This window comes from Orycteropus afer, unplaced genomic scaffold (genome assembly GCF_000298275.1).
Source record: "Orycteropus afer afer isolate SDZICR_OR568_19922 unplaced genomic scaffold, OryAfe1.0 scaffold00132, whole genome shotgun sequence".
In the NCBI taxonomy this organism is placed as follows: Eukaryota; Metazoa; Chordata; class Mammalia; order Tubulidentata; family Orycteropodidae; genus Orycteropus; species Orycteropus afer.
Window position 1 is genome coordinate 296,242 of NW_006921719.1, and position 24,470 is coordinate 320,711.

General features: G+C 44.1%; 1 protein-coding gene across 1 annotated transcript in view; it reads left to right on the forward strand.

Annotated features, from left to right (window-relative positions):
- Window positions 1-24,470, forward strand: part of ARNT2 (aryl hydrocarbon receptor nuclear translocator 2) — a 179,223-nt gene that overhangs the window by 7,925 nt on the left and 146,828 nt on the right. The window contains exons 2-4 of the mRNA XM_007945085.2: window positions 1,452-1,499; window positions 16,375-16,588; window positions 20,771-20,984. Of these exons, the coding sequence (XP_007943276.1) occupies window positions 1,452-1,499; window positions 16,375-16,588; window positions 20,771-20,984 (476 nt within the window). The remainder of the gene's footprint in view (window positions 1-1,451; window positions 1,500-16,374; window positions 16,589-20,770; window positions 20,985-24,470) is intronic.

Genomic DNA, 24,470 nt, shown 5'->3' on the forward strand with positions numbered 1-24,470 from the left:
TCCCTCAAGTTCCTCAAAAGCCTTGAGAATAAGATTTGTCTCATTTGGGGCCTCTTGAGTGTGCTTGTTACAGGAGTAGGCTCTTCCTTTACAAGCTGGATTTCCTAGTGGCCTGGGTGTCCTGTGCCTTCTCACATCACCCGTTGCTGAAGCCTTGTCCTGAGAGCCTCTCTTTAAGGCCAGCAGTTCACTCTCCATTCTTGTACCAAGCTGCTCCGACAGAGAGCTTCTCACTCTGGCTGCTGGGAAGACTGGCCTCCCTTCTGTTTGAACTCCATGGGAACTGTGTCTCCCTTCGTTCTCCCAGTCCTACCAGGAATAAGGTGGTGAAGGTGAGGGCTGTGAGGCATTCATCTCCAAAGAACCCTACCACTCTGGATGTTCAGGAGGCCAAGACACCTGTATTGCTTCTCATTTCGTTTCCCAGTGATTCTTGGTCCACTTTATACCAAGTCAGCCCTGCCTTTGCCCTCACATGTTCAAAGGCAGTATTAATTGACATTAAGAGAGCCTTAGCTTTTTGGGAAGGAATTCTTGGGATATTAATTAACCAAGTAACTTTCTAGACTTTTTGTTTTATGTTTATATTTAGAGGCCCAGTAAAGTGGGATTCTGACTAATTTTCTGGTGCATTTCAACAAGCACACAGCCAGTTTGAGTAGCTTGGGCCTCAGACAACTATTTTCCCCTCAATGAGCCGTTTAGTTGAGCCCTGGTGGCATAGTGCCTAAGGCATTTGGCTGCTAACCAGAAGTCTGGCGGTTCAAACTCACTAGCTACTCCTTGGGAGGAAGACTGGGCAATCTACTTCCATAGAGTTTCCTTGGAAACCCAAAGAGGGGATGCTTGTTATGAGTTGAAACTGACTCGATGGCAGTGAGTTTGATTTTCGGTTTTTTGAATCTTTATAGAATAGAGGCTTTAAATATCCTTTTCACGTTGACCCCTGAGAATCAGGAGTGTGTCCTCTTTTCCTCAAGTTCTTTTATCACCCTCATAATTTCCTGTTTTCAAAATCCCTTGAGCTTTTATATTCTGTTAATACATGACAGAATAAAGGAAAATGAAGTCTCAATTTGGAATAAATAATGTGGAGGGGAGGAGGTATCCCCCAAAGATGATAGGAGATAGGAATGTCACCCTTTCCAACACAGCCTAACGTCCATTGGATCCTGTATAAGGTCCTAAGGGGGATGAGTTGATACTTGGAACACTTTTACAAAAGTTCTGGGCCTTATAAGTAATGGTGCTTATACTGAAAACTTGTCATTTTGGCTCTTCCAGCCCTGAATCTGTTAGATGACTGCATGTAGGCATTTGTTTAGCACTGCCAAGGGTTGGGACTGTTGGACAGCAGTCTGGTCAAATAGACCCACTATATGCTAGCTGCCCACGTTACCAGTGGCAATGTTCTATCTATGATCAGTGCTCTCGTGATCTTGACTTTTCAGAATGGACTTTGATGATGAAGATGGTGAAGGTCCCAGCAAATTTTCAAGGTGAGTTTACTTAATTTTTCTTAGATTTGAAGAAGCCAATAGCCAACAATCACCTTGTTGGAATGTGCAGGGATTGAATCCCCTTTGCCACTGAAAAAGCCATTGCCTATTGTTTGACCCTCTTACTTGTCCCTTATTCTGTGTCAGTATTTAGCCCAATGGCACCTAGTTTGAATAATCCTGCAGTATCCCAGCCTAGATTATAAAAAGTTAAATAACAAGTTCCTAACTCTCTTCGCTTTTTAAATTAAACAATGACTTTTGATTTTAATGGATTCATATTTAAAGGACAGACCTAGGGTTCAGGTTTAGAAAACCTATCAAGATAAGGCCTCTTTTTTTCTACCATGGAAAATAAGGACAAATATGAGAAACCTGGGTGGCCTGTTCTGAATACAAGATGTAAAATCTGATTTTGAGTTCCTAAACTGGCCACATGACAGCATCTCTGGCTGGGCTCTGTGGGGCTGTCCTAAATACAGACCACCTCATGGAAATGGTGCTGAATCACAGGTGCCAGTGGTGTCATACAGATGACATATATATGGCATAAGGTGGACTCATCCCCATGACTCTTTTATTTGGTTTTGGTAAGAAGTTTGGCAATATTGGCAGGAATGCACAAATCATCTAGTCAGTTCTAGTAAATTTCCCATCTGCATTCAGTTTACTTGACGTTCATCCTCATCATCTTAAACAAAAAAACAAACTCTCTGCCATCTAGTTGAATCTGACTCATAGTGACCCTCATTGAGTTTCCAAGGCTATAAATCTTTATGGAAGCAGACTGCCTCATCTTTCTTCTGGAGAGCAACTAGTGGGTTGCAACCACCAACCTTTTGGTTAAGCAGCCAAATGCCTTACTTAACCACTACACCACCAGCATTCCTTTCCCTGTCATCTAAGCCTTCTTAATTCTTGGTTGCCTGTGAACTTGAAAACCTGCTACAGGTTTTCTTTGTCTACCTGGTCTACAATTTAAACGGGCAGTTTTGAAAAAATGTTTAGGAGAACAAATGTCCATATCAAGCCCTGGAGTCACTGAACAACAACAGAACCAACAACAGTTTGGTTTCAGTTGTAGTTCCTATAATCCATGGGTAGTTGTGAATTAAACACATGTTCTCATAAATCCAAAAGGAACATTCATCTCATTAACTTTGTAGGAATTCCCATTCTCCAGAAACCCATGGCCATCGAATTGGTTCCAACTCACAACCACCCTTTAAGGCAGAGTAGAATTGCCCCATAGGGTTTCCAAGGAAAGTCAATTGACTTCCAAGGAAGTCAATCTTTACGGAAACAAATTGCCTAATCTTTCTCATGTGGAGCAGCTTGTGGGTTTGAACCACTGACCTTTTGGTTAGCAGCCCAGTGCTTTAACCACAGTGCCGCCAGAGCTCCTTATTCTCATTCTCCAAGCCCATAGTAAATTACTTGTCATTAGATGAACTCTTCTCCTTGGGAAATTTACCTTTCATCAGTGGCACCTGGCTTCAGCTTTGGGTGAAAGAGTACATAGGAGATTGAACCATTTTGATCTCTAACATCCCTGGAGGTTCTAATATAAGCAAGACATGAGTTTCAGTGACAAAAGCTTGTATTGTTTTTCCCTCAGTACAGACAGAACCTCAGCTTGCCTGTCCACTCATTTCTTAGGATACGTTTTTAATAGCAGGAAGGTCTTTGTTACTGAAATTGAGCTAGCCTTGGAAACAAGGATATGTATCTGCCAGAGGTGTGCTCTCGCCTTACACAGCCTCCCTTCATGAAGAAACAATGACTTTTGATTCCTCTGTATCACAATTTCCCTTCTGATAACATTCCATATCGTGCTCACCCCAGGAAATGATGATTCCTGGGGTCTCAGAACATAAAGAGGAAGTGAGATGAGGAGGGACATTTGTTTGACATTGAAGATCAGTGTCAGTGATGAAATAACATTGCAGGGACTCAAAGAGCTCATTGTCTTAGCCTCAGTCATTAAGCAGCAGAAACCCTAGAGCCTGGGCAGCTGTCTCATAAGCCTGTCAGTGAGTCAGCTTTCATATAGCCAGGGTTGAAACTTCGGCTTCTATGAACCATATCCTCTCCCCAACATGTTAAAAGTGAAAGAGGACAATGGGTTGTGCTTCCATCATATGCTGTTATTTATAAGGTTGAGTTTGCAGGACTCCAGAGGCCTTGTTACTTTAACACAGACTGTTAGTGATGGGCCCACCAGCTTGTGGGTACATCAGAAGTGCTCAGAGTTGGGGGAGAGGGCTGTCTTCTCCCACCCCTCCCTCCAGTGGTTGTGGCTGCCACCCAGGGGGGTGTGCTTTGTGCACAACACATCCTGGGGCCTCTCCTATTTCCTGCTTCTCTATTTACAATCAGTCAAGAGAACCACTTTGGGTGAGGCCCTGCTGCAGATGATGGCTGAGATGCATGCCAGCACCCAACACATTTGGGGACTCATCCCAGCCTGGTATGATGTCTTGATTTCTGTCTCCTGATGTCTGTCCAGCCAGCTTCCCTTGGAGCTCAAAGGGGACCCAAATTCAAATGTCCTGTCTATCATCAGGTCTCATGTCCCAATTTTTAACTTGAGAAAAGTGGTCACAGTCACATAGGAGTAAGTCATAGCCAATTTGCTACCTTATCACAGCCAGGTGCATCACAACAGGTCTCAGATTAAACAAAATGGGAGACGTGAAGCTACCTGCGGCCACTCTACATGCCCCCATCAGTCACAGACGTGTACACACACATGCACACAGAAGTTGAGGCAGTTAAGGTACTGATGAGAGGGTAGTTGAAGAGCCCATGCTAAAGGTCCAACTGTGGAGGGAATAGAATGAGGCCAAGAGCCAGGAGAAGATGACGGAGGCTAGAGACTGAAACTTGGAATGTGCTCGAAGAATAGTTCTAATGTTGTGGTAATCTGAGAGAGCTAAAAAAAGTAAGAAGTTGTGTTCAAATAGTGAGAAGTTGTGACCATGGCAGAGGTTGACTGAGCTCAGGTAGAGGAAGGGAAGGTCACTAAAGAAGAGGCTGAAAGAGACAGAAGGGTGATGTATGTGCTGCTCACCCATGAAGTTGGAGGTGCTGGGGTGGAAGCCCCTTGTCTGTGGGCAGCCAATGGATGGCATGATAAGGAGCATGGATGGAGGAGGAGATGGACCTGTGAGCTACAAAGGAGAGGGACTTTTGCCAAAGAGGCAGAAAGGTGTGGGGTTGTGGAGCTGGTCTTTCTTCCTGTGGGGCCAGGTATAAAGCAGCCTCCATTGGAGAGCACTCAGCTTGACCTCACTTCCCAACTCTTAGAATCCTAGTTATCATGGCCTTATCCCAACAGTAGGCAGTGATGGTTTCTCTGCCTTGGGGGAACTCTGATGACACACCAGAAAGTATTCCTCTAAAGACAAGCCTCTCTGGCACCTGATAGTGGTGCTGCAGCCTCCCTCAGAGATGTTAAAACAAGGCCCTCCCTAACCATGCCCCTGGTGGATGGCCCTGGTTACGTGAAAGGTCAAGGTGATGCCCATCCTGCCCAGCAGAGCCTGTGACCCTAAGGACCTACCTGTTCGACACACTGAGCAGTTCAGGGGCTTGTACCTACTTTAACAGCCCTCTGGTGGTTATATTTTCTAGGGAATACCAGGGTCTCTTCCTGTGCTTGCAGGGGTCAGCTGCCACCAGTGAGTAGTGGCATCTTGAATATATTTCGTATTTGGGGACAGCTGACTTCCCAGAGCTATCATCTATGAGGTCATTGTTTACACACCATGCTTTTCATGTGACTTATATGTGTGTATATATGTGTGTGCATGTGTGTAATCTTCTTCATTAAAGCAGAAGAATGGAAACATGACTTCTTAAAATATTTTGTAATGTTAGGTTTATAAGAGGAACAACCAAACCTTTAGCTATTGTCATTGCATATTGTCCACTGATTTTGCTGTATTCTGATTCTCTAGGTGTCCTAGTAGTACAGTGATTAAAGCATTCATCTGCCAACTGAAAAGTCAGCAGTTTGAATCCACCAACTGCTACACGAGAGAGATGTAGCAGTCTGCTTCCATAAAGATTACAGCCTTGGAAACACTATGCAGCAGTTCTGTTCTGTCCTGTAGGGGTGCTACGAGTTGGAATCAACTCGATAGCAGTGGCTTTTGTTTTTGGTTTTTCTGACTTTCTTTATCCCTTCCAAAAGACTTTCCAAGGAGTTCTCATTTCTGTTACCATGGCTTCAGCTTCAGTTCTTGAGGCATTCTGAGAGAATGGGGCATTTTCTTCCCCCATAGGTCTTAAGTATGTTTGTCCCTCACATTCACTGGGCATCCTAACTCTGCATCTGAGGCCAGTTCACCCTGATTGATGGGTTCATTAGCCTCTCTTTCACCCTGTGAAGAACAGCTCCAGGTGGTCTTCCTGAAGCTCCATTAATTATGTGGCTCACTCACCAGTTCCCTGGAGAGGTTACAGCCCACCAAGGCACCAGTCCAAAATTACTCCTTATATTTTATAGGAGTTAATGATTTGCACTCAACTACTAACCTAAAGGTTGGCAGTTCAAGCACACCTAGTGGCCCTGCAGGGGAAAGGCCTGGTGAAAACTCTGTGGAGCACAGTTCTACTCTGTAACACATGTAACACATGTGAATCTCTAAAGTTATCTAAAAGTAAAACTATCCATGATAATCAGTAAAGTCTCAACAAAATTGAACTTTCAGTTTTCTCCGTGCCTAATTATTCATCTTTTTCTCTTGCTTTGTGTGGTATTTATCCATCCATTCATATATACTTATATTATACATATGTGCACACATATATAAAACTAAACTCACTGCTGTAGAGTCAGTTCAACTCATAGTGACCCTTCCTTGGGTTTCTGAGGCAATATCTGTACGAAAGTAGATTGCCCAGTCTTCCTTCTGGTAGGTTTGAACTGCCAGCCTTTGTTTTTTTCCCCTGACTTTATATGTTGTGATGCTGTTTTAGTTTTAACCTTTTGGTCTGAACTTACCACTGTGTTTTATTTATAGGTATGATGATCAGAAAACCCTGTGGATAAGGATAAATATGCCAGGTAGGCTTGTTCTGCAGAGATCTCTCCTCAACAGAAAAAGAAGAGGAAGTTCATTTCCTAGAATTCTTCAGCTCTGCATCTTAGTTTAGAGAGCCAGTTATTTCATTTCTAGGTGAGAAGATGTTCAAAGTACTTCTGATGCCGAGAAGATGGCCAGGTAGGAACAAGCATTGCCCTTTATGCTTCACCAGATGTTATCAGTCCCTCTCCTCTTCAAGGCAGGAAGAGTTCTCAGCTAAGTATTTATGATTTTGCAGAGTCAACATCTAGGATGAACACTTCTGAACATTCCAAACATTCTTCCTGCCCCATTATTATGAACCAGGAAAGTGTTGCAGATACATTTGTAGAACTTGCGTCTGTGTAAGATTAACCTTAGCTGAATCTATCCTTGGTCTAGAGTATAATCCTCTTCACTGACCCCCATCTGATCTTCTCAGATGTTTATGTGTTTATCTGTAATCTTGCACAGATACCAGTGATACAAAATACCTGCAATCCTTATAGAAACAGCAGAAGACAGACATGGAATAATCTGTCACAGACAGCCAGACACTGTGGGAGAGAGATCCAACAGATCTACTAACTCAGGACCATAATACTGGGGGACACCAGACTCAATTGGCACAACAAAATACATAAAAATCTTGTTCCTCATCCTACATTGGTGAGTAGTGACTGCAGTTTTAAAAGCTTTCAAGCAGCCATCTAAGATGCAGCTATGGTCTCCTATTGTCGGAAGCAAAGAAGAGTGCAAAAAACCAAGGGTGTTTGGAAGCAATCAGCCCTAGGGCACGATGGCTGGCCCTCAAGACCAGAAGAACTAGATGGTGCCTGGCTACCAATGCCAAGCACTCAGGAAATGATCAAAACTGGAAATCCTGGATAGATTGGGAGGAAAAACATGGAACAAAATCCAAAAACACAGTAATGACCAGAATTACTGGTCGGAAGGAGTCTGGTGAAACCCCCAATACTGTGGCCCTGGGATACATTTTGGGCCTGGAATAAAACTCACTCACTCCCAGGGGCTGGCTCTCAGCCCAATAGTAAACAAGATGTACACGCAGTCCACTCAACCCAGGGTGATACACCCACATACTCTATGGAGATGCATCCCTTGGAGCGGTTGACCACGGGGCACCAGAGGGGCAACATTCACACAGAGGACATGCAGGACAAACAGGAGTGCATAACTATGAGATGCACGGGCTGGGGTTACTGGGCAGGGAGAGGAGAGAGTGGGTTAGGGCTGGGCATGGTAATTGGGAAGTGAAACCAAATGTACATGAAATGTTGAATGTAAAACAAACTCTGCTCTGTAAACTTGTACCTAAAACAATTAAAAAACAAAAATTGTAGAACTTGGCAAGGTGTCAGCTGAGAGCAGCCAAATCACTGGAGAGTTTACCTTAGGAAGTTTGTGTCATTTCAATGGGTTAGGATTAGGGCTAGAGTTAGGGCTAGACCATATTTGAATGAACTGCTTGTTAGAGCCAGTTGTCTAACATCATGCTGACATGATTCACTTGGTTCTTTATACAGGATGTGTCAGCCCTCATGTAATTGATCTGCATTGTTTTTGACACATTTCTTACCTTATGCAACCACTCCACTCACCTTTGATTTTTACCCCTTGAGAGATTAACCTTACTTTGAAATGATAGTACCTGGATGATACCAGGGCTTTGTGGAGAGAGGGGAGGAAACCATTTCTGGATTTGCACAGCAATCCTGAGCTGTGTCTTTTTGGAAGCTGTCAGGCATTTTTTTCCCCTGTAGTCCTGGGTCCCTGGGTGGTGCAAATGGATACGTGCTTATTTCTAACTTAAAGGTTGGCAGTTTGAACCCACTCAAGAGCACCATGGAAGAAAGGACTGGTGATCTGTATCTGATAAGAACACACCCATGAAAACCCTATGGAGTAGTTCTACTCTAATCTACTTGGCAGTAATGAGTTTGGTTTTCGTTTTTGAGGTCTTAAATATGTTTACCTCTCAGGCTTACTGGGCATTCTAACTCTGAATCTAGGACCAGTTAGCACTCGGCTGAGGACAGGCTCTGTGTCTGAGAGAGACAACAGCAGCCATTGTGTAGTACTGGTTCGTGTCCTGGCTTGGCCAATTCAGACAAGTTTTATGGCCTCAGTTAAGCCACTGTGCCTCTCTGAGCTGCAGGTTCCTCATCTTTAAGGAGGGGAGATACTTCTTTACTGGGTGGTTGTAAGGTCAAATGCAGTAATACCTGTGCAAGGACTTGATGAGCTGTATGGTTTCATATAAACATGGAGAATGTGTGTCCCACTGGGGTGCCTCTTTGGAGGATCTGGGCTTTCTCAGATTCCTCCTCTCTGAGTTTAGGATGAGACTTATTTTTAGTCTACACATACGGTACCTTGCAGAAAACTATGTTCTGTCTGGTTGGCTTCTGGGAAGCGAGGAACTTTCCTCCTTCCCAACTTGAGAATGAATGCCTTTTGCTCTTTCTGGAGAAGCCTCAGAAGCTGGAAAAGCTGCCAAACTTGATATGCCTCTGGGGGTCCACTCACAGGCCTGTGACCAGCCTCACTCTGGAGCGCCACAGAATGGCTTTGCTGGGGCCTTCACACTCTCACAACACTCTGCGCTGCTGCTGGAAAAAGGCTGGCAGGACCTGAAGGACATTCCCTGAAAGACATGCAAGATACGATCTTCCCTCCTGAGTGTCAGAGGGGAGGGCCAGAGCCAGCCTGCATCCAGAACCATGCCAGAGGCTACTAACAGCTGCAGAAGGACTCTTATAGCCTGCGCCCCAGGCTGTCACTCTTGGTCTGGATGGTTTCCCCAGCCTAACTGCAGGCCAGATCTTCTGTGCTCTGCAGAGGGTAATAGGGCAAGAAAGGAATCGTTGCTTCTTTTGCATGAGATGTAGCGAAGACCTTTACAAAATCAGGAATTGAATGCAGGAAGCCTAGACCATTGGTCCAATAATTTAGGGCATGAACAGTTCAGTAAAATATCCAAGAGCAGAGCTTGTCATTGTGTGGGTTCTTTTGCTCAGTTCTCAGCTTAAACACCATCCCCCAAGGACCCCCAAGGACGTCTCCCTGGTTTCCATGTCCTTATTTCACCACTTGTCCTCTAGAACACTTAGCACTTTGGGGACAGTAGAGACATCGATGTGTCATCCCCTGCTCACTCTTTGTTCCCCTGCTTGTCTGTGAGCTGCGTGTCCACAACCCACCTCCAGAACCCAGCATAGTGCCTCCCAGACCCTGTGGTGTGCCCCAGCAATCTCGGGTCTGCAGTGAGGGCACAGAGCTGACCCATTCAGTCTGCCTGCGGTGGGTCTGCGGTTCCCTTCTCATAGGAGATGGGACAATTGATTGCCACCTGCAGAGGATAAGGATGACCTTTATTTAAATTTTGTAGAACTTTTTCTTTCTTTCTTTTTTTTTTTTTTAATTGGGATAGACTTACACCTCACTGTTCTGATTAAACTGAAGAGGCCTCCTTTAGAGAGAGTCAGGAAAGAAACCAAAGTCAATGCACAGTTGCACCTCTTCCTTTTTACCCTTAAGTACCATCGCCATGTCCCTAAGCCTGGCTGTGGGTCCTCCTGGCCCAGCAGAAGTTTCTTTGAAGCTTATGCTCTGCCTTCCTCCAGAGGGGTCTTTCCTGCAAAGCTCATGGGCCTGTTCCACAGCCCTGTGGCGGCTTTTATTTTTATTGATGCTGCTCAGCTCCCAACAAGTGTATGGGTCTCCGGCAACTCACCAACCCCAGGTTTGTAGCTCCTGCCACCCCACCACTGCTGCTCCTCCAAGCAGACTCTAGATGCTTCTCACCTCTGGAGGAGATAAAGCACTCTGGTGGTGCAGTGCCTAAGGCATTTGATTGCTAACCAGAAGGTTGGGTGGTTCAAACCCACCAGCCTCTCCACAGAAGGAAGATGGGACAAACTACTTCCATAAAGATTTACTGCCTCAGAAACCCAGTGAGGGGTGGTTATGAGTTGGAAGGAATTGACTCAATGGCAGTGAGTTCAGTTTGGTTTTATGGAGGACATGGCCTTGGCCCAGCAAACTTTATCCTGAAATTACATCCTGTTTTCACAAGACTTTTTTTTTTTTTTTTCTGTCTGCTCCCATCTCCATGAAGTCTTCAAACTGAATCTTTCAATCTCTTTCTCTCTCTCTGTCTTTAAACAAACACATGTACCCACATACACATGTATTTGATCAGTTCAGCAGCTACCTTATTTATCAAATCTTGTTGCTAGGTAACTGGCAGCTCTCTGTCATTTTCACTTTTTGCTGCTAATACTTTTACTCCTGTTTCATAAAATGGTAAGAACATTCCCTGGGCTAGTTAGTAAATACAGTTTTTAAGCAGCTGCCCTAACATTATCTCCTTCATGCACCATATCCCATGAATTGCATTCATAAAGCAATGTTTTGATACTGCTTTAGATTTGTGTTTACAAACCTCACAAAGATTTTATTCTCCCAAGATGTTTATAGAGCAAGAAAAGTCTGTGGCAATATGGTACATATGTTTTTGGAAAGTAGTATCAGCTTTGGTTCTGGCCCTGCACTGGTACGCTTGTAACTGAATGATTCAACCTGATTCTGTAGGGTTTGGGGCTCCATTGAAACACTCTAAGGGAAGGGTGGGACTTGCATTTTTAGAAATATCACTGTGGCTACAACATGAAGACTAACATGGAGGGAGAGGAGCCTGGAGAAGGGTGACTGCAGAAGGCCATGAAAAATGAGGCGCAAAGTGGTGACAACTACAGTGGTCAGTGGGCGTGGAGAAGGTGAAGAGAATCCCCGGAAATATGCAAGAGGTTTGACACAGAGACAAGTTTAAGGAAAAAAAGCCATTTATAGTACTGAAGAAGCTCTGATGGAGTAGTTGATAAGGCATTTGGCTGCTAACCAGAAGGTTAATGGTTCAACCTGCCAGCTGCTCTGTGGAAGGAAGATGGAGCGATCTACTTCCATAAAGATTTACCACCTCGGAAACCCAATGGGGGTCACTATGAGTCAGAATTAACTCAATGGCAGTGAGTTTGGTTCGGTTTGGTTTGGAAGTGTTGGTAGGTAGGAGTGGACATGATGTTCTTGTGGTACTAGGAAAAGTTGGATAGCTGAATGTCTGTTGGAATCCAGTGGTGAGAAGTAGGTGAGGCCTGATGAGGAAGGTCCCAAAAGTCAGCTGAGGAATTCAGACTCCAGGTGGTGGCAGCAAGCTAGCCTAAGGGAGTTGCTTTGAGCAGGTGATGAGAGGAAAGCCTGTCCTCCAGCATTCCTCAGGCCAGAGGAGTTTGCAGGGCGATGAAGTCGATGAAGTCAAGACGCTGGGTCCCGCTCCTGCATGAGTATGCTGTCTGCAAATGAGCACTGGAGCAGCCCCAGTCAGCATTTTCTGCATACCTTCCCCACACCTGATAAAGTGCAGGCAGCAAGGTGGGGAACTCACCTCAAAGAGCTCACTCAGGCCTTTCCCAGTACAGCCAAGGGCCAGCACCTCCACAGCCTCCTGTGACAGGCTTTCATAGTGACAGGTGCAGGGGTCACTGATGACAGTCATGACTCAGGGTGCACTGCCACTATTTATTTACCTGCCTTTGGAGTTAGGGAGAGAGAGGAGAGCAGTGCCTCATCTGTCCCAGGAAAGGATTCCTGTGTCTGCCATAATAATAATAATAATAATAATAATAATAATAATAATAATAATAATAATAAAACCTCACCGCTGTGGAGTTCGATCCAACTCATAGCAACCCTTCCTTGGATTTCCAAGGTGGTATCACTACAGCAGTAGATAGCCCATTCTTCCTTTTGAGGAGTGGCTGGTGGGTTTGAACTGCCAGACTTCTGGTTAGCAGTCAAATGCCTTAGACATTATGCCACCAGAGCTCCCTGCAGCTGCCATAGAATCTGGGAATTCCTAACCAAACCCCTGCTTTGTCATCATTCTCCCTCTCTCTCTGTAATTGCCCATCCCCTTTTCTGGTTACTTGTGTTCTCCCTCAGTAAACAGCCATGCCAAGCTACCTGAAAGACGGCTCTCCTGGAAAATTATATCTTTCCTCACCCCATGGTGTCTTTGCCCTGCAGAGTAATAGCATCTGTGCTAGTTCTGGGATGTTCCCACATGCCAGTGAGTTAGCTCTGTGGGTTATTACAGTGGCTAGGGCAGGAGGACCATCATCACAACTCTCCTTGCTGGCTCAGCCTCCAGCTATCTGCCCTCCAAACAAGACTCCCCCACCTCCACACCCCTCCCCAGAAATCAGCCACAGGAGCCTGTAAGATCAGGGCCCTGTTGTCAGCCTGGCCGCCATCACAGCTATCTCTGTGTAATCTGACAACATTCCCCAACTTCTCAGGCTCCTCGGCCCCTCTCCTTCAAGCTCCTGTCTGCCTCTCCATGGGGACCTGTGTCCTCACTGCCTTCAAAGACTTGCTTCTAATTCCAAGTCTCCCTTTGAGCATACTGATCTTCTTCCCAGAAGACACTTCCTTTATCCTTTGCTGGATTAGGTCCTGCTCTCTCCAGCTTCTCCTCTCTGCCTCTTCCAGCCCCTGAAACCCCAACCAAGGACCACTTTCTCCTTTTATCTCTTACGGCTGTTACTTTCTATATGCCTTTTGGAATAATTAATTTTATTCTTTTTCTTTAATTGATTTATTTTTTGTGGCAATATATGCAACCAGATAACCATCTGTCCACACTTTCTACATGTATAATGCAATTACATTGTTTACATACTTCACATTGTATCACCATTCTCAGTGACTGTTCTGGTTACCTAGTGCCACTCTGATAGGAATATACCACAAATGGGATGGCCTTAACAAACGAGTTTATTCTTACAATTTGGAGGCTTTAAGTCCAAGTTCAAAGTGCCAGGCTCTAGGGGCTATGTAAAAGCCCCTCGACCTTGGGCTTCAGCTCTGCCTCTTGCTCCTGACCCACTTGAAGCTGGAGGCATCTCTTAACCCAGGAAGCTCCTGACTGCTGAGGTTAACAGGCCCAAGGCCAACAAATAAAATGGCATAGTCCTGATGTTACCAAACCACACAGCAGGCTGTTAATTCAAGTCTATTGTAAGTCCCAGGGTTGGCAGAGCATGGCAGGCTGCTGAACAATGACACGGCTACACGCAGGGTCCAAGTGTGCCATGGGCTAGGGACCATTCCCAAAGCTGCTGCTTATATACAGGAAGCAGACCACATACCCAAAGGCTCAACTGCTTGTGGTAGATTCCACCATAGAGTTGATTGCCAATCTCATCATGGGGAACAAGTACCACCAGCTGCCCAGCCACTCAACCAGGCCCAGCCAAGTTGACATACAAATTTAACTACCACAGTGATTCCATCCATATTGTTTTCATCATCATTAATTTAGACTCATTAATTTAGACTCTCTGCTCTTTAACACTGTCATCTGTGCTTTACTTACTGCCATCAAGTGCTTTAGATTGCAAAAAAAAAAACAACAACCAAATTCACTGCCATCGAGTCGATTCCAACTCATAGTGACCCCTTTTGGGTTTCTGAGGCAGTAAATCTTTACGGAAGTAGGTTGCCCAGTCTTCCTTCCACAGGGTGGTTGATGGGTTTGAACCGCTAACCTTCTGGTTAGCAGTCAAATGCTTTAGGCACTATGCCACCAGAATTCCTTGTGCTTTAGATTAACTGTTGTCAGTTTGAATTCTTACAAATACTTCTTTATTAGAGCAGTGCTCCAGGCAAACATTCTTCATAAATTGAGCTCCGACTGTTGCTTAATTTAAGGAGCTCTGGTGGTGCAGTGTGGTTAAAGCATATGGTTTGTTAACCAAAAAGTCAGTGGTTCAAACCCACCAGCCACTCCACAGGATAAAGATGAGGCAGTCTGCTTCTGTAAAGATTTACAGCCTTTCCAGGTTTACTGTGGGGCAGTTCTACCCTGTCCTATAGGGTCACTATGAGTTGGAATTGATTATATGGCAGTGGGTTAGGTTTGGGTTTTGGGTTGTTTAGTTTAATAGTGGCTTCATAGAATAGTTTTGGTTCAAGGTTTAAAAATTTTTCTCCTGCAGTAGATTTGGGGGTACACAAGTCTCACTACATCCAGTAAATCTGGTTTCCATGTGAATTTGAAGTTCTTTTCCATAATTTTTCTCCTTTTGATCAGGATCCATCTATCGAGTCCTTGATAAAAATGTCCAGTCATAGTAGCCAGGTACCATCCATTTCTTCAGGTCTGGTGGCAAAAGAGGTAGTCATTTATAAAGGAAACTGGACCTACAATCCATTTCCTTGGAGCATTTAATCATAATCTGCCTTTTATTACCACTGTGCCAGGGATGTTTTATTTTCATAATTGAACCCCTACTGGTCAAGTACAGGAATTAGTCATTATTTGTTTCCTCTGTAACCCTCTTTCCCTTGGGGTGCCTGGCTCAGTGCTCTTACTTAGAAGGTGCTCACTTGATGGCCCAGGTCAGCTCCCCGCAGTGACCCCACTTTTGTTTCCCCGAGGTTTACGTGTTCACAGAAAGCCTCTGCATGTGTGCCTTGCCTGTAATTAGGCATGATTGATTGGCACATCTGCTCCCCAGAGGTGGAAGGATGAGGTGTTAAGCCTAATTAACATGTGCAGTGTTTGGAGCCAGCCTTGCCTGAAGTTGTTCCTTTCTTGCTAGTGGCATGGCTCTCACTCTTTGAGCATAGATGAAACAGTAAATCCTACAACAGACATGGAATGTCCTTTTATCATTCTTTTATCCCAAGTAACAGCTTTGCCTTAGTGCTATTGAACTGGGCCAGATAGTACTCTCTGTCCAAGCCTAAAGGTAATCAACTTGAGATAGAAACACTGTACCATCTATTCTGCTAGTTTTTCATCTTAGCACATCACAGAGATTGATTTCAGTAATTCCTTGCAGTGCCCTCCTCTGCCCCCAGTTGGCTCTTTGTTACTCGATAAGCCAGTAGTGCACCTGTTCTGTTTCTCTGGTGCAGAAAAAGTGCTGGGCTTAGAACAAAGGTGTGTTTGTAACTTTGTGTTGTTGTTTTTGTTATGTGCCATCAAGTTGGACCTGACTCATGGCGACCCCTCCTTTGGTTTCTGAGGCAGTATCACTACGGCAGTAGATTGCCCAACCTTCCTTCTGAGGAGTGGCTGGTGGATTTGAACTGCCAGCCTTCTGGTTAGCAGTCAAGTGCCTTAGGCACTATGCTACCAGATCTCCTGTTCATAATTTTAGGTGAAGCAAATTTGTGGTGTTACAATCTACTTACTGACACAAGGATAAAACTCTGTGATACTTCTTATTATAGGGTCATTGTGAACCACATATTCAAGCAGACAGTAACTACATTCAGTATGTGTATGTATTTACACACACATGCATGTGTACACATACATACAGGTGTACATGTGAACACCCATGTAGGGATTCACATGGAAATCGTGTTGGGTTAATTTTAGACTGCTGAAGCATAACATTTTAATTCTTTATGTTCATTCAGAAGTACATAGGTGCATGGGAACAATTAGGAGGCTTCATTAAATAAGAGATTGAGACAGAGGAATTGTAGAAGGCTTTGCTCGCCACCCACAGATACTAAATCTTGCTGAGGCATCTGAAGAGCTGCTCTGCCCAATATGTATTCAAGGCACCCAGCTGTTACGAGTTGGTCCCTGTTTCTTGGTCACTTGGTGTTAGCAACTTGCTGTTTTATCCCATGAGACAGTAAACCCTAGTCTGATACTTCTCTCTTCCCCCCCTCCCCCCAATCTTGTGCTTTCTGGGAAGAGAGAATCACAGTGAGATCGAAAGGCGCAGGCGGAACAAGATGACCCAGTACATCACGGAGCTCTCCGACATGGTCCCCACGTGCAGCGCGCTGGCCCGCAAGCCGGACAAGCTTACCATCCTCCGCATGGCCGTCTCACACATGAAGTCCATGAGGGGCACAGGGAACAAGTCTACAGATGGTGCATACAAGCCTTCATTCCTGACCGAACAGGTGCCCATCCTTGTTCCCCTGATAACATATTTGTTGGAAGGAGGGAGAATAGCAGTGTCACTAAGACGACATAAAGTGCATGGGGAAATGGAGTTAAAGTTTGAGGAAATTCTGTTTCTTATTTCTTGAAGCCCTCTTCAGGAGAGTGTTTGTCATATCTTTTTGTCTCCTGATTTGTTTTGACCATATATGAGACAAAACTATGAGGCATCACTGAAATGAGGTGTCACTGAAATAAGGCATCACTGAAAAGAAAATATTGAGCATCTGAACAGTGGGCTTGCATAGTGCCGGGGACACAGGAAAAAGTCATTAAAAAAAAATACAATTCATATGTACTGGTAGGAGGTCTGGTGGCAGTGTGATTAAAGCACTGGGCTGCTAACCAAAAGGTTGATGGTTTGAACCCACCAGCTGCTCCATGGGAGAAAATGAGGCAGTCTTCTTCCATAAAGATTTACAGCCTTGGAATCCCTATGGGGGCAGTTCTACCCTCTCCTGCAGCGTCACTGTGAGTCAGAATTTATTTGATGGCTGTAGGTTAAATATTGGACGAGTGCTGATCATGAACACAATGAAAGTAATAGCAGCCATTGTAATAATATTAAGAACAAGAATAATAATAGGTATACACAGCAGGAATTTGCATATGATGGGGCAAAGAAATAAAGAGATGTGATTATCAAGGAGTGCAGCTAAGAAGCACAAAATTATGTAGAATACACACCTAAAAGCAATGGAGTATTGAAAAAGGCACAGAGTGTATGGACAAAATGAGAGAGGAAGTGGCTTGCTATTATCAAGGAGAACGTCTTAGAGGCAAGAAAGCCCTGACAGGCTATGAAGGAGCAGCCTAATGCACATAGAAAGAAGGGAGCAAGAAGGTGTTCTACATGAACCAACTGAGCCTCAGAGGCAGGAAGAGAAAAGACATCATTGAGGGAGGGTCACTAAGCATCTATGTTCATGTGTGTGAGTCAGGTTTAGAAAAAGAACAAGGGAAGAGGAATAGCATTCATTACTGCTTGTTCTGAAGCAGGGAGTCCTGAGGTGGTGCAAATAGTTAATGCACTTGACTGCTAACTGGAAGGCTGGAGGTTTGAGTCCCCCCAGAGGTGTCTCAGAAGACAGGCCTGGCGAATCTACTTCTGAGAAAAGCCCTTGAGACCCTAGGGAGCACAATTCTACCCTGACACACATGTGGTCATCATGAGTCAGAATTGACTCTACATCAACTGGTACTGATACTGATTTTGTGGTGAACATTTCACCAAGTACTTTACATCCTTGAAAAGAGCTCTGGTGGCATAGTGCCTAGGGCATTTGACTGCTAACCAGAACGTTGGTGGTTCAAACCCACCAGCCACTCCACAGAAATAAGACTGGGCAATCTACTTGCATAAAAATCTACTGCCTCGAAAACCCAGTGGTGTTGCTATGAGTCGGAATTGACTAGATGGCTGTGGGTTTGGGGTTTTTTTTTTTTTTGGTTTTACATCCTTGATCCTTTCTTTAATGATGCAGTGTCCCAGTTATCCCACCAGCTGTTAGGAAGTACAGCAGTGGTAGTCTTATCTGCCACTAGAAGGACATGGAACACAGTGGTTAAGGGTGTGGGCTTCAAGCTTCGCTTCTCCCTCTGTTAAAATTAATGCATTCATAGCTACATGTAGCTATCTCGTGATTGTAATGAAGAATCAGGAAGTCATTGAGTGCAGGATCTTCAACGTGGGGCTTGGAGCATATGAACAGGCTGAATAGTTGCTTGGTAACCAGATGGACAGCAAGGCCTAGTGGCTTATTAGTTAAGAACTCAGCTCCTAACCAAAAGGCCAGTGGTTTGAATCCAGCAGCCACACTGCAGGAAGAAGTTGTGATATTTTGTTTCCATAAATATCACAGCTTTGGAAACCCTATGGGCAGTTCTACTCTGTCCTATAGGATCACTATGAGTCAGAATTGCCTTAATGACAATGTGTTTTGGCTTTCTGATTAACGGGGTGGGAATTTATTAAGCATCTATGAACTGCCAGAGGTAGTAAGGCCTTTTACTTTGCTTTCCTTTAAGCCTTACAAAAGTCCTGCTGGATCAATATTTGAAATTAATCTATTTACCTCTAAGTAACTAAATATTATAAGAGTGGAATGGAAAAAGAAGACAGTTGTCCTAGTCATATGGGTCCTGTTCATATTTCTCTCAGTGACTTGGATGATGACAGTAACAATTACATTTATCGAGTACCTACATAGATGCCTAGTCATCACAAAGGCCTTTACATGAAGTACCTCCCACAAACTCACTGAAGAAAAGCTGCATGAACATACAGAAGCTGCTGATGTTAAGTAACTTGCCAAAAATTGCACATTGAAGTAGAAGAGCCATGGATGAGTCTCTTTTACTCCAGAATCTGTGCTCTTCACTCTTACTGTTTGTAGCACTGGAGAATAAAGGCAAGGCTGGTTCTGAGTTCGGGGTGCAGGGTCTTGGTAATAAGTGGTATGCTCCTAGAAGACAAAAATTGGGGAGTAGGCTAGTAGAAAGTGGTCCATGATGAGGATGAGGCCCTGCCCCATACAGCCTTTCCACAAATAGTTATTTGTCAACTGGAAGAAAATATGAAAACCTCTGTGAAGCTATGCAGCCTTCACTCACTCTCCTCCACAACAGAGAATTCTCTAACTATCTGGGAATCCTGGTCCAATTTTATAGCTCTTACTGTGGGAAGATCTTCCCAGTACTGAAAATAAAAATGCTGACCCAACCCTCTGAACTCAGAACAAGTGTCGGAGACATAGAACAGCAGAAGGCAATGCAAGAGAAATGGGCAAAACAAACTTTTCCTTAGAAAAGCACATATAATTGCCTTCCACACTAGTTTCCCAGCCAGAGGGTGTTAGAATTGCTACCTGGCCAAGTGCTTAGAGACACAGAGCTTCCCAGGTTCTGCTCACCAGCAGATCAATATTTTCCAGCCTTTGAGTCCTTGGTGTCCCCTTGGGGTCTAGAAGATAGGACAGGGCCAGAACCTCTAGACTCCCTGCATTTTGCCTCTACTCAGCTGAGCTTTTCCAGTGGCACTTCCACATAAGATTACATTTGAACAAAGAATTCATAGCAAAAAAAAGTACACTGATTGCTGACCAGGAAGGATACCTGTTCTTTGGTGCTTAGCTGTGTGAAGTGGATAGAATGTGGCTGTGGACTTCAGTTCTGGGCAAGAGTTAATTTGACAACTCCTGTAGGAACAGAGCCCATTTTATTCAGCAGGAAAGGGCTGATTAGCTTGTGGGAGAATGACATGCGTAGCTAAACTTGAGCTGCCTTCAGGCACTGCAAAGATAAGACCTCTCATTTTAACAAAGTTGATTTTACCCCATTCACATCCTTCTGGGGATGATCTAAAGTTTCCTCCTGTCCATCCATCCCATGGACCCCAAGTAGCTTCTTTCCTGCCTTCAGTGCCAGTCCCAACCCCATTGAATCAGAGTGACCCCAGGGCTGGTGCTTCTAACTTCCAAATCACTGTAAAGTGATTTGGGCAATGCTATGTGCTCTCTACCTCTAAGGGTTATTCTGAAACTCTGTTGAGATGATGGTTGTCAAATATCTGGAAGCCTAACATACATGCAGATGTAAGGTGATACTCTTATATCCAATGCCAGCATTCAGCTCAGAAAGGACAGAAAGAGTAGAAGAACAGAGTGTACAGTCACTGGGGCAAGAAGTGGGTGGGGAAACACTCTACATTTTCCTTCTCTTCCTTCCATTGAGCATCTTTTGTGCCAAGCACTGTGTTCTGGGTGCTTCTCCTCTAGAGACACAACTGTGGTTTGAATAAGTGAATGAAACTGTTCACACCTCTGACAGCCCAAAGTCTTCTGGTAATTGTTCTTCCATTCCCCTGGGCAGGAAATGCCCTCTCTTCCTGTGAGGGCTAGTTAAGACAGGGCTAACGACAACAAAAATACTTAGAATGGCTGTATCTTAGGGATGGTGCAAGCTTTGTGCATTTTCCTAGTTTATCTTCTAGTCAGTAAAAAAAAAAAAAAAAAAAAAATTGTTTCTAACACATTTGTATACCAGAATAAGTAACTGAATAAAAGTTGAAGGTTGCTAATAAGAAAGTTTAATTGGCCTTTGTTGGTCAATGTTGTGTCCTTATCATGCTTTTTTCTTCCCAGGAACTGAAGCATCTCATCCTTGAAGCGGCTGATGGATTTCTGTTTGTTGTGGCAGCTGAGACAGGACGAGTGATTTACGTGTCTGACTCTGTCACTCCCGTTCTGAACCAGCCCCAGTCAGAGTGGTTTGGAAGCACCCTCTATGAACAGGTGCATCCTGATGACGTGGAGAAGCTGAGAGAGCAGCTGTGCACCTCGGAGAACTCCATGACAGGTCAGTGTAACAGTGTAACAGGAGGCTGTTAGACTCTAGAGACCAAAACTTCTTTCAGTAAAAAAGTCCAGGAAGCTGAAGGTAGAGAAATCCACCTAGGGGAGAAGGGATATATTTGGCTTGGCTTTTGTAAAAGCTTCTTTCACCCTGTAACATTTAAAAATTTTATGTTTAATACATCACTTTTTTTTTTTCCTGTATTTTACTTGTAATTAGGGTATATTGCCACTAGGAGTCAATATTGATACTTTACTCAGATCCACATGTTGTATAATGAGGTTCCTGCAGCAATTGTATGGTTATTTGTGATTGTGATCATAAACATTTATTACCCAGACCTCAGCTGCCTGAGACATAGCCTCTTATTGAAAGGTTTAAAGACAGTTAAATAATACAACATGTGATCCTAAAACTCATTGCACTTTACAAAATCATGCAGTAAAAACCACAGGGCTAATGGAAATAAAGAGCATCAGGAGCACAATGGGAGTTCTGGTGGTATAGTGCCTAAGGCATTTGACTGCTAACCAGAAGGCTAGCGGTTCAAACCCACCGGCCACTCCTCGGAAGGAAGATTGGGCAATCTACTTCTGTAGAGATACTGCCTCAGAAACCCGAAGAGAGGGGTCACTATGAGTTGACTCGACTCAACGGCAGTGACTTTATTTATTATTTTTGCAATACTCAAACACTTCATTAGGCACACAGAGAAACAAAAATAGGAGCCAAATAAAAATGATAGCATACCTTTACACATGTTAAATGGTTAAGAAATATATCAATATGGTAGTTACCAGCCACTCCTCGGAAGGAAGGTTGGGCAATCTACTTCCATAGTGATACCGCCTCAGAAACCCAAGGAGGGGCCGCTATGAGTCGGGTCCAACTCAACAGCACATAACAACAACCACACCCGTAAATACGGACTTTGCCTTGAAAACTACCTGAAGTTTGCTTGTGGAGGTGGGTCTTATGAATGTTGCAGCTTGTGCCTTATTGTGAAATGTTGGAAAGAGCACTATCTGAAATTAGAAGGAAAGTTGTAACACCAGATGTGGATGAGTGTAGTTTATAACACATGGTGAACTGAGATTGCGTTAGATATTCGAGGTATGTGCATTTTGTGTATTCCTGTATGGCTTGGTTTATGTCCCGGGAATTTCCCAGGGGGTTTAAAAGTTCCCTTCGGACGAGTTTGGAGAAACCAAAAAATCTTTCAGGGGGTCCCGTTACCAGCCTGAGTTTTAACAATAAGGGGGAAAATACAAAATCAAGAGAGAGGAAGAGTGAGAGTTTACAAAGTGATAGATAAAAGGTGGACACAGGCTTACACAACTTGTTAGAAGCTTCTTCTGATCCAGCGGGTGGCCAGGCTGGAATGGATCCAGGAATAGCCACAAAAACCCACCCATCTTTGGGGAATATTTATACCTGAGTCTGGGGGATTGAGGATGGGGTCTACATGACCAGGACTGGAAGCCTACATGACCAGTTTCCAGTCTTAGTGGCACTCGGACCATTTGGGAGGGAGTCTGGGGCAGCACTTTCAGAACCACCTGTATTTCTTTGATAAAGCACTGCTGGTTTAATGCTTTATTTGCCTAAGGGAGCTCTGGTAGCATAGTGCCTAAGGCACTTGACTGCTAACCAGAAGGCTGGTGGTTCAAACCCACCAGCCACTCCTTGGAAGGAAGGTTGGGCAATCCTACTTCTTTATTGATACCGCCTCGGAAACCCCCCAAGGAGGGGTCGCTATGAGTCGGGGCTGACTCGATGGCACATAACAATAGCAACAGCTAAAGAACAGCTTAATCCCTAACAGGGAGGAGGTGATCTAAAAGTGACAGGGAGGGAGAGGGGAATGACTAGCAGTTTCTTATAAGCACAGCTAAAGGAGATGAGGTTTGAGACCATTTTTGGGGTATTGCAGTCACTGACCATACAGTTTAGTTGCATGGAGTTTTCTGGGTTCATCTAGTTTTTCTCACAGATGAAATCATGTATAAGCAAATTTTGGGTTATATTCCATTTTTTCCCTAAATATCAATTGAATTGAGCCAAGTTTGCATTTTTAAAGAAGTATCATAGCAGAAGTGACTATACCCTAAGTTTTACATCCCACAATCTGATGGCTGTATTTGTGCAGATGTCTTTGTGCTGATCATACTCCCTGACCATATTGAGAACTGCCAGATTCTTACTGACTTTTGTGGCTGCCCACAGTGCCTAACTCAGTGCTTTGTATGTAGTATGTGTTCAGCAGAAGTCTGATGAATAAATGGTTCAGTATTTTGCTTATAAGCATCATAAGACTGACTCAGACATTGTCAACACTGACGAAAGTACTGTTTCAAACCAATGTTACTAAATGTCTCAATATCAGTTATTCTTGATGTACTCTGAAAGGGAGAAAGTGGATAGAGAACTAAGATGTGAGGACAAGGTCTGTGTCGTAGTCATCTCTGTCTCGTGTAACATGAACACATGACCTGGCAGCGAGATCTACATGCCTATAAAGCAGCAATGCCAAATCAGAAGCAGAGAAAAATTAGCTCTGCTGCCCCCTTCCACAGAATATAGAGAACTCTTCAAAAAAAATTCCTAAAGGAACATACCACTTTATAAAGTAATTATATGGCAGGAATAAGAAAAAGAGAGAAATAAATCAACCAGGAGGTGTCAGTTTGACAGCTGAAATTACCTTCTCTGGAAAAAGCTGTTTCCCCAGACTTCTATATTCAACCACAGGATGTGGCTTTTTGAAACCCAGTCAGGAGACACAGCTGGGGCAGATGGCAGCGGAAGTAATGGTCAAGGGCAGGTCAGTCTCAGGCCAAGGATTTAGCTAACTGTCTCACCAGAGAGTTGGGTGGACATTTCTGTCTATTTGAAGTCTTAATGTGTCTGGCAGAATTTAAAGGGACAGGGTGTACTGTATTTGGAGAAAAATGTCCCTGGAGTGGATACTGGATGGTAGCCATTGCCACCAGAGCTGGTGAAGTAGAGAAAGTCCTCAAAGATGCCAGTAAAGAACTGGTGAAAAGTGAATAGCCAGGTCCTCTGAATTCTTCTTCCGGTTGGCTCCTATTGTGAGGAACAAGAGGGGCCTGGATAAGTGAGCCCTCATTCTTAGAGAGGAAGAGAGGACTGAGTATGTCTCTGAGCCAGAGAGAACATGATGTCATCTAGGCCATGCAACAAAAAAGCTTGTTGATCTGGTAAGGGATATGTTAGAATAGCCAACTGCAGTAGGACCACTACTAAGTGCCTCAGGATTTCACTGACACACAGGACAGGGCAGGAGATGGATTTCATAACCAGCCAAAGTGTAATGATACCTTGCCACAGCCTAGCCTCAGGGAAGACTTGATGCCTTCAGTTTTTAAAATCTCCCACTATGAGTGTGGAGTCATCTATTTGGCTTTTCAACTCTTTTAACGTCTGATTTATGTATTTGGGGGCTCTTTCATTGGGTCCATAAATATT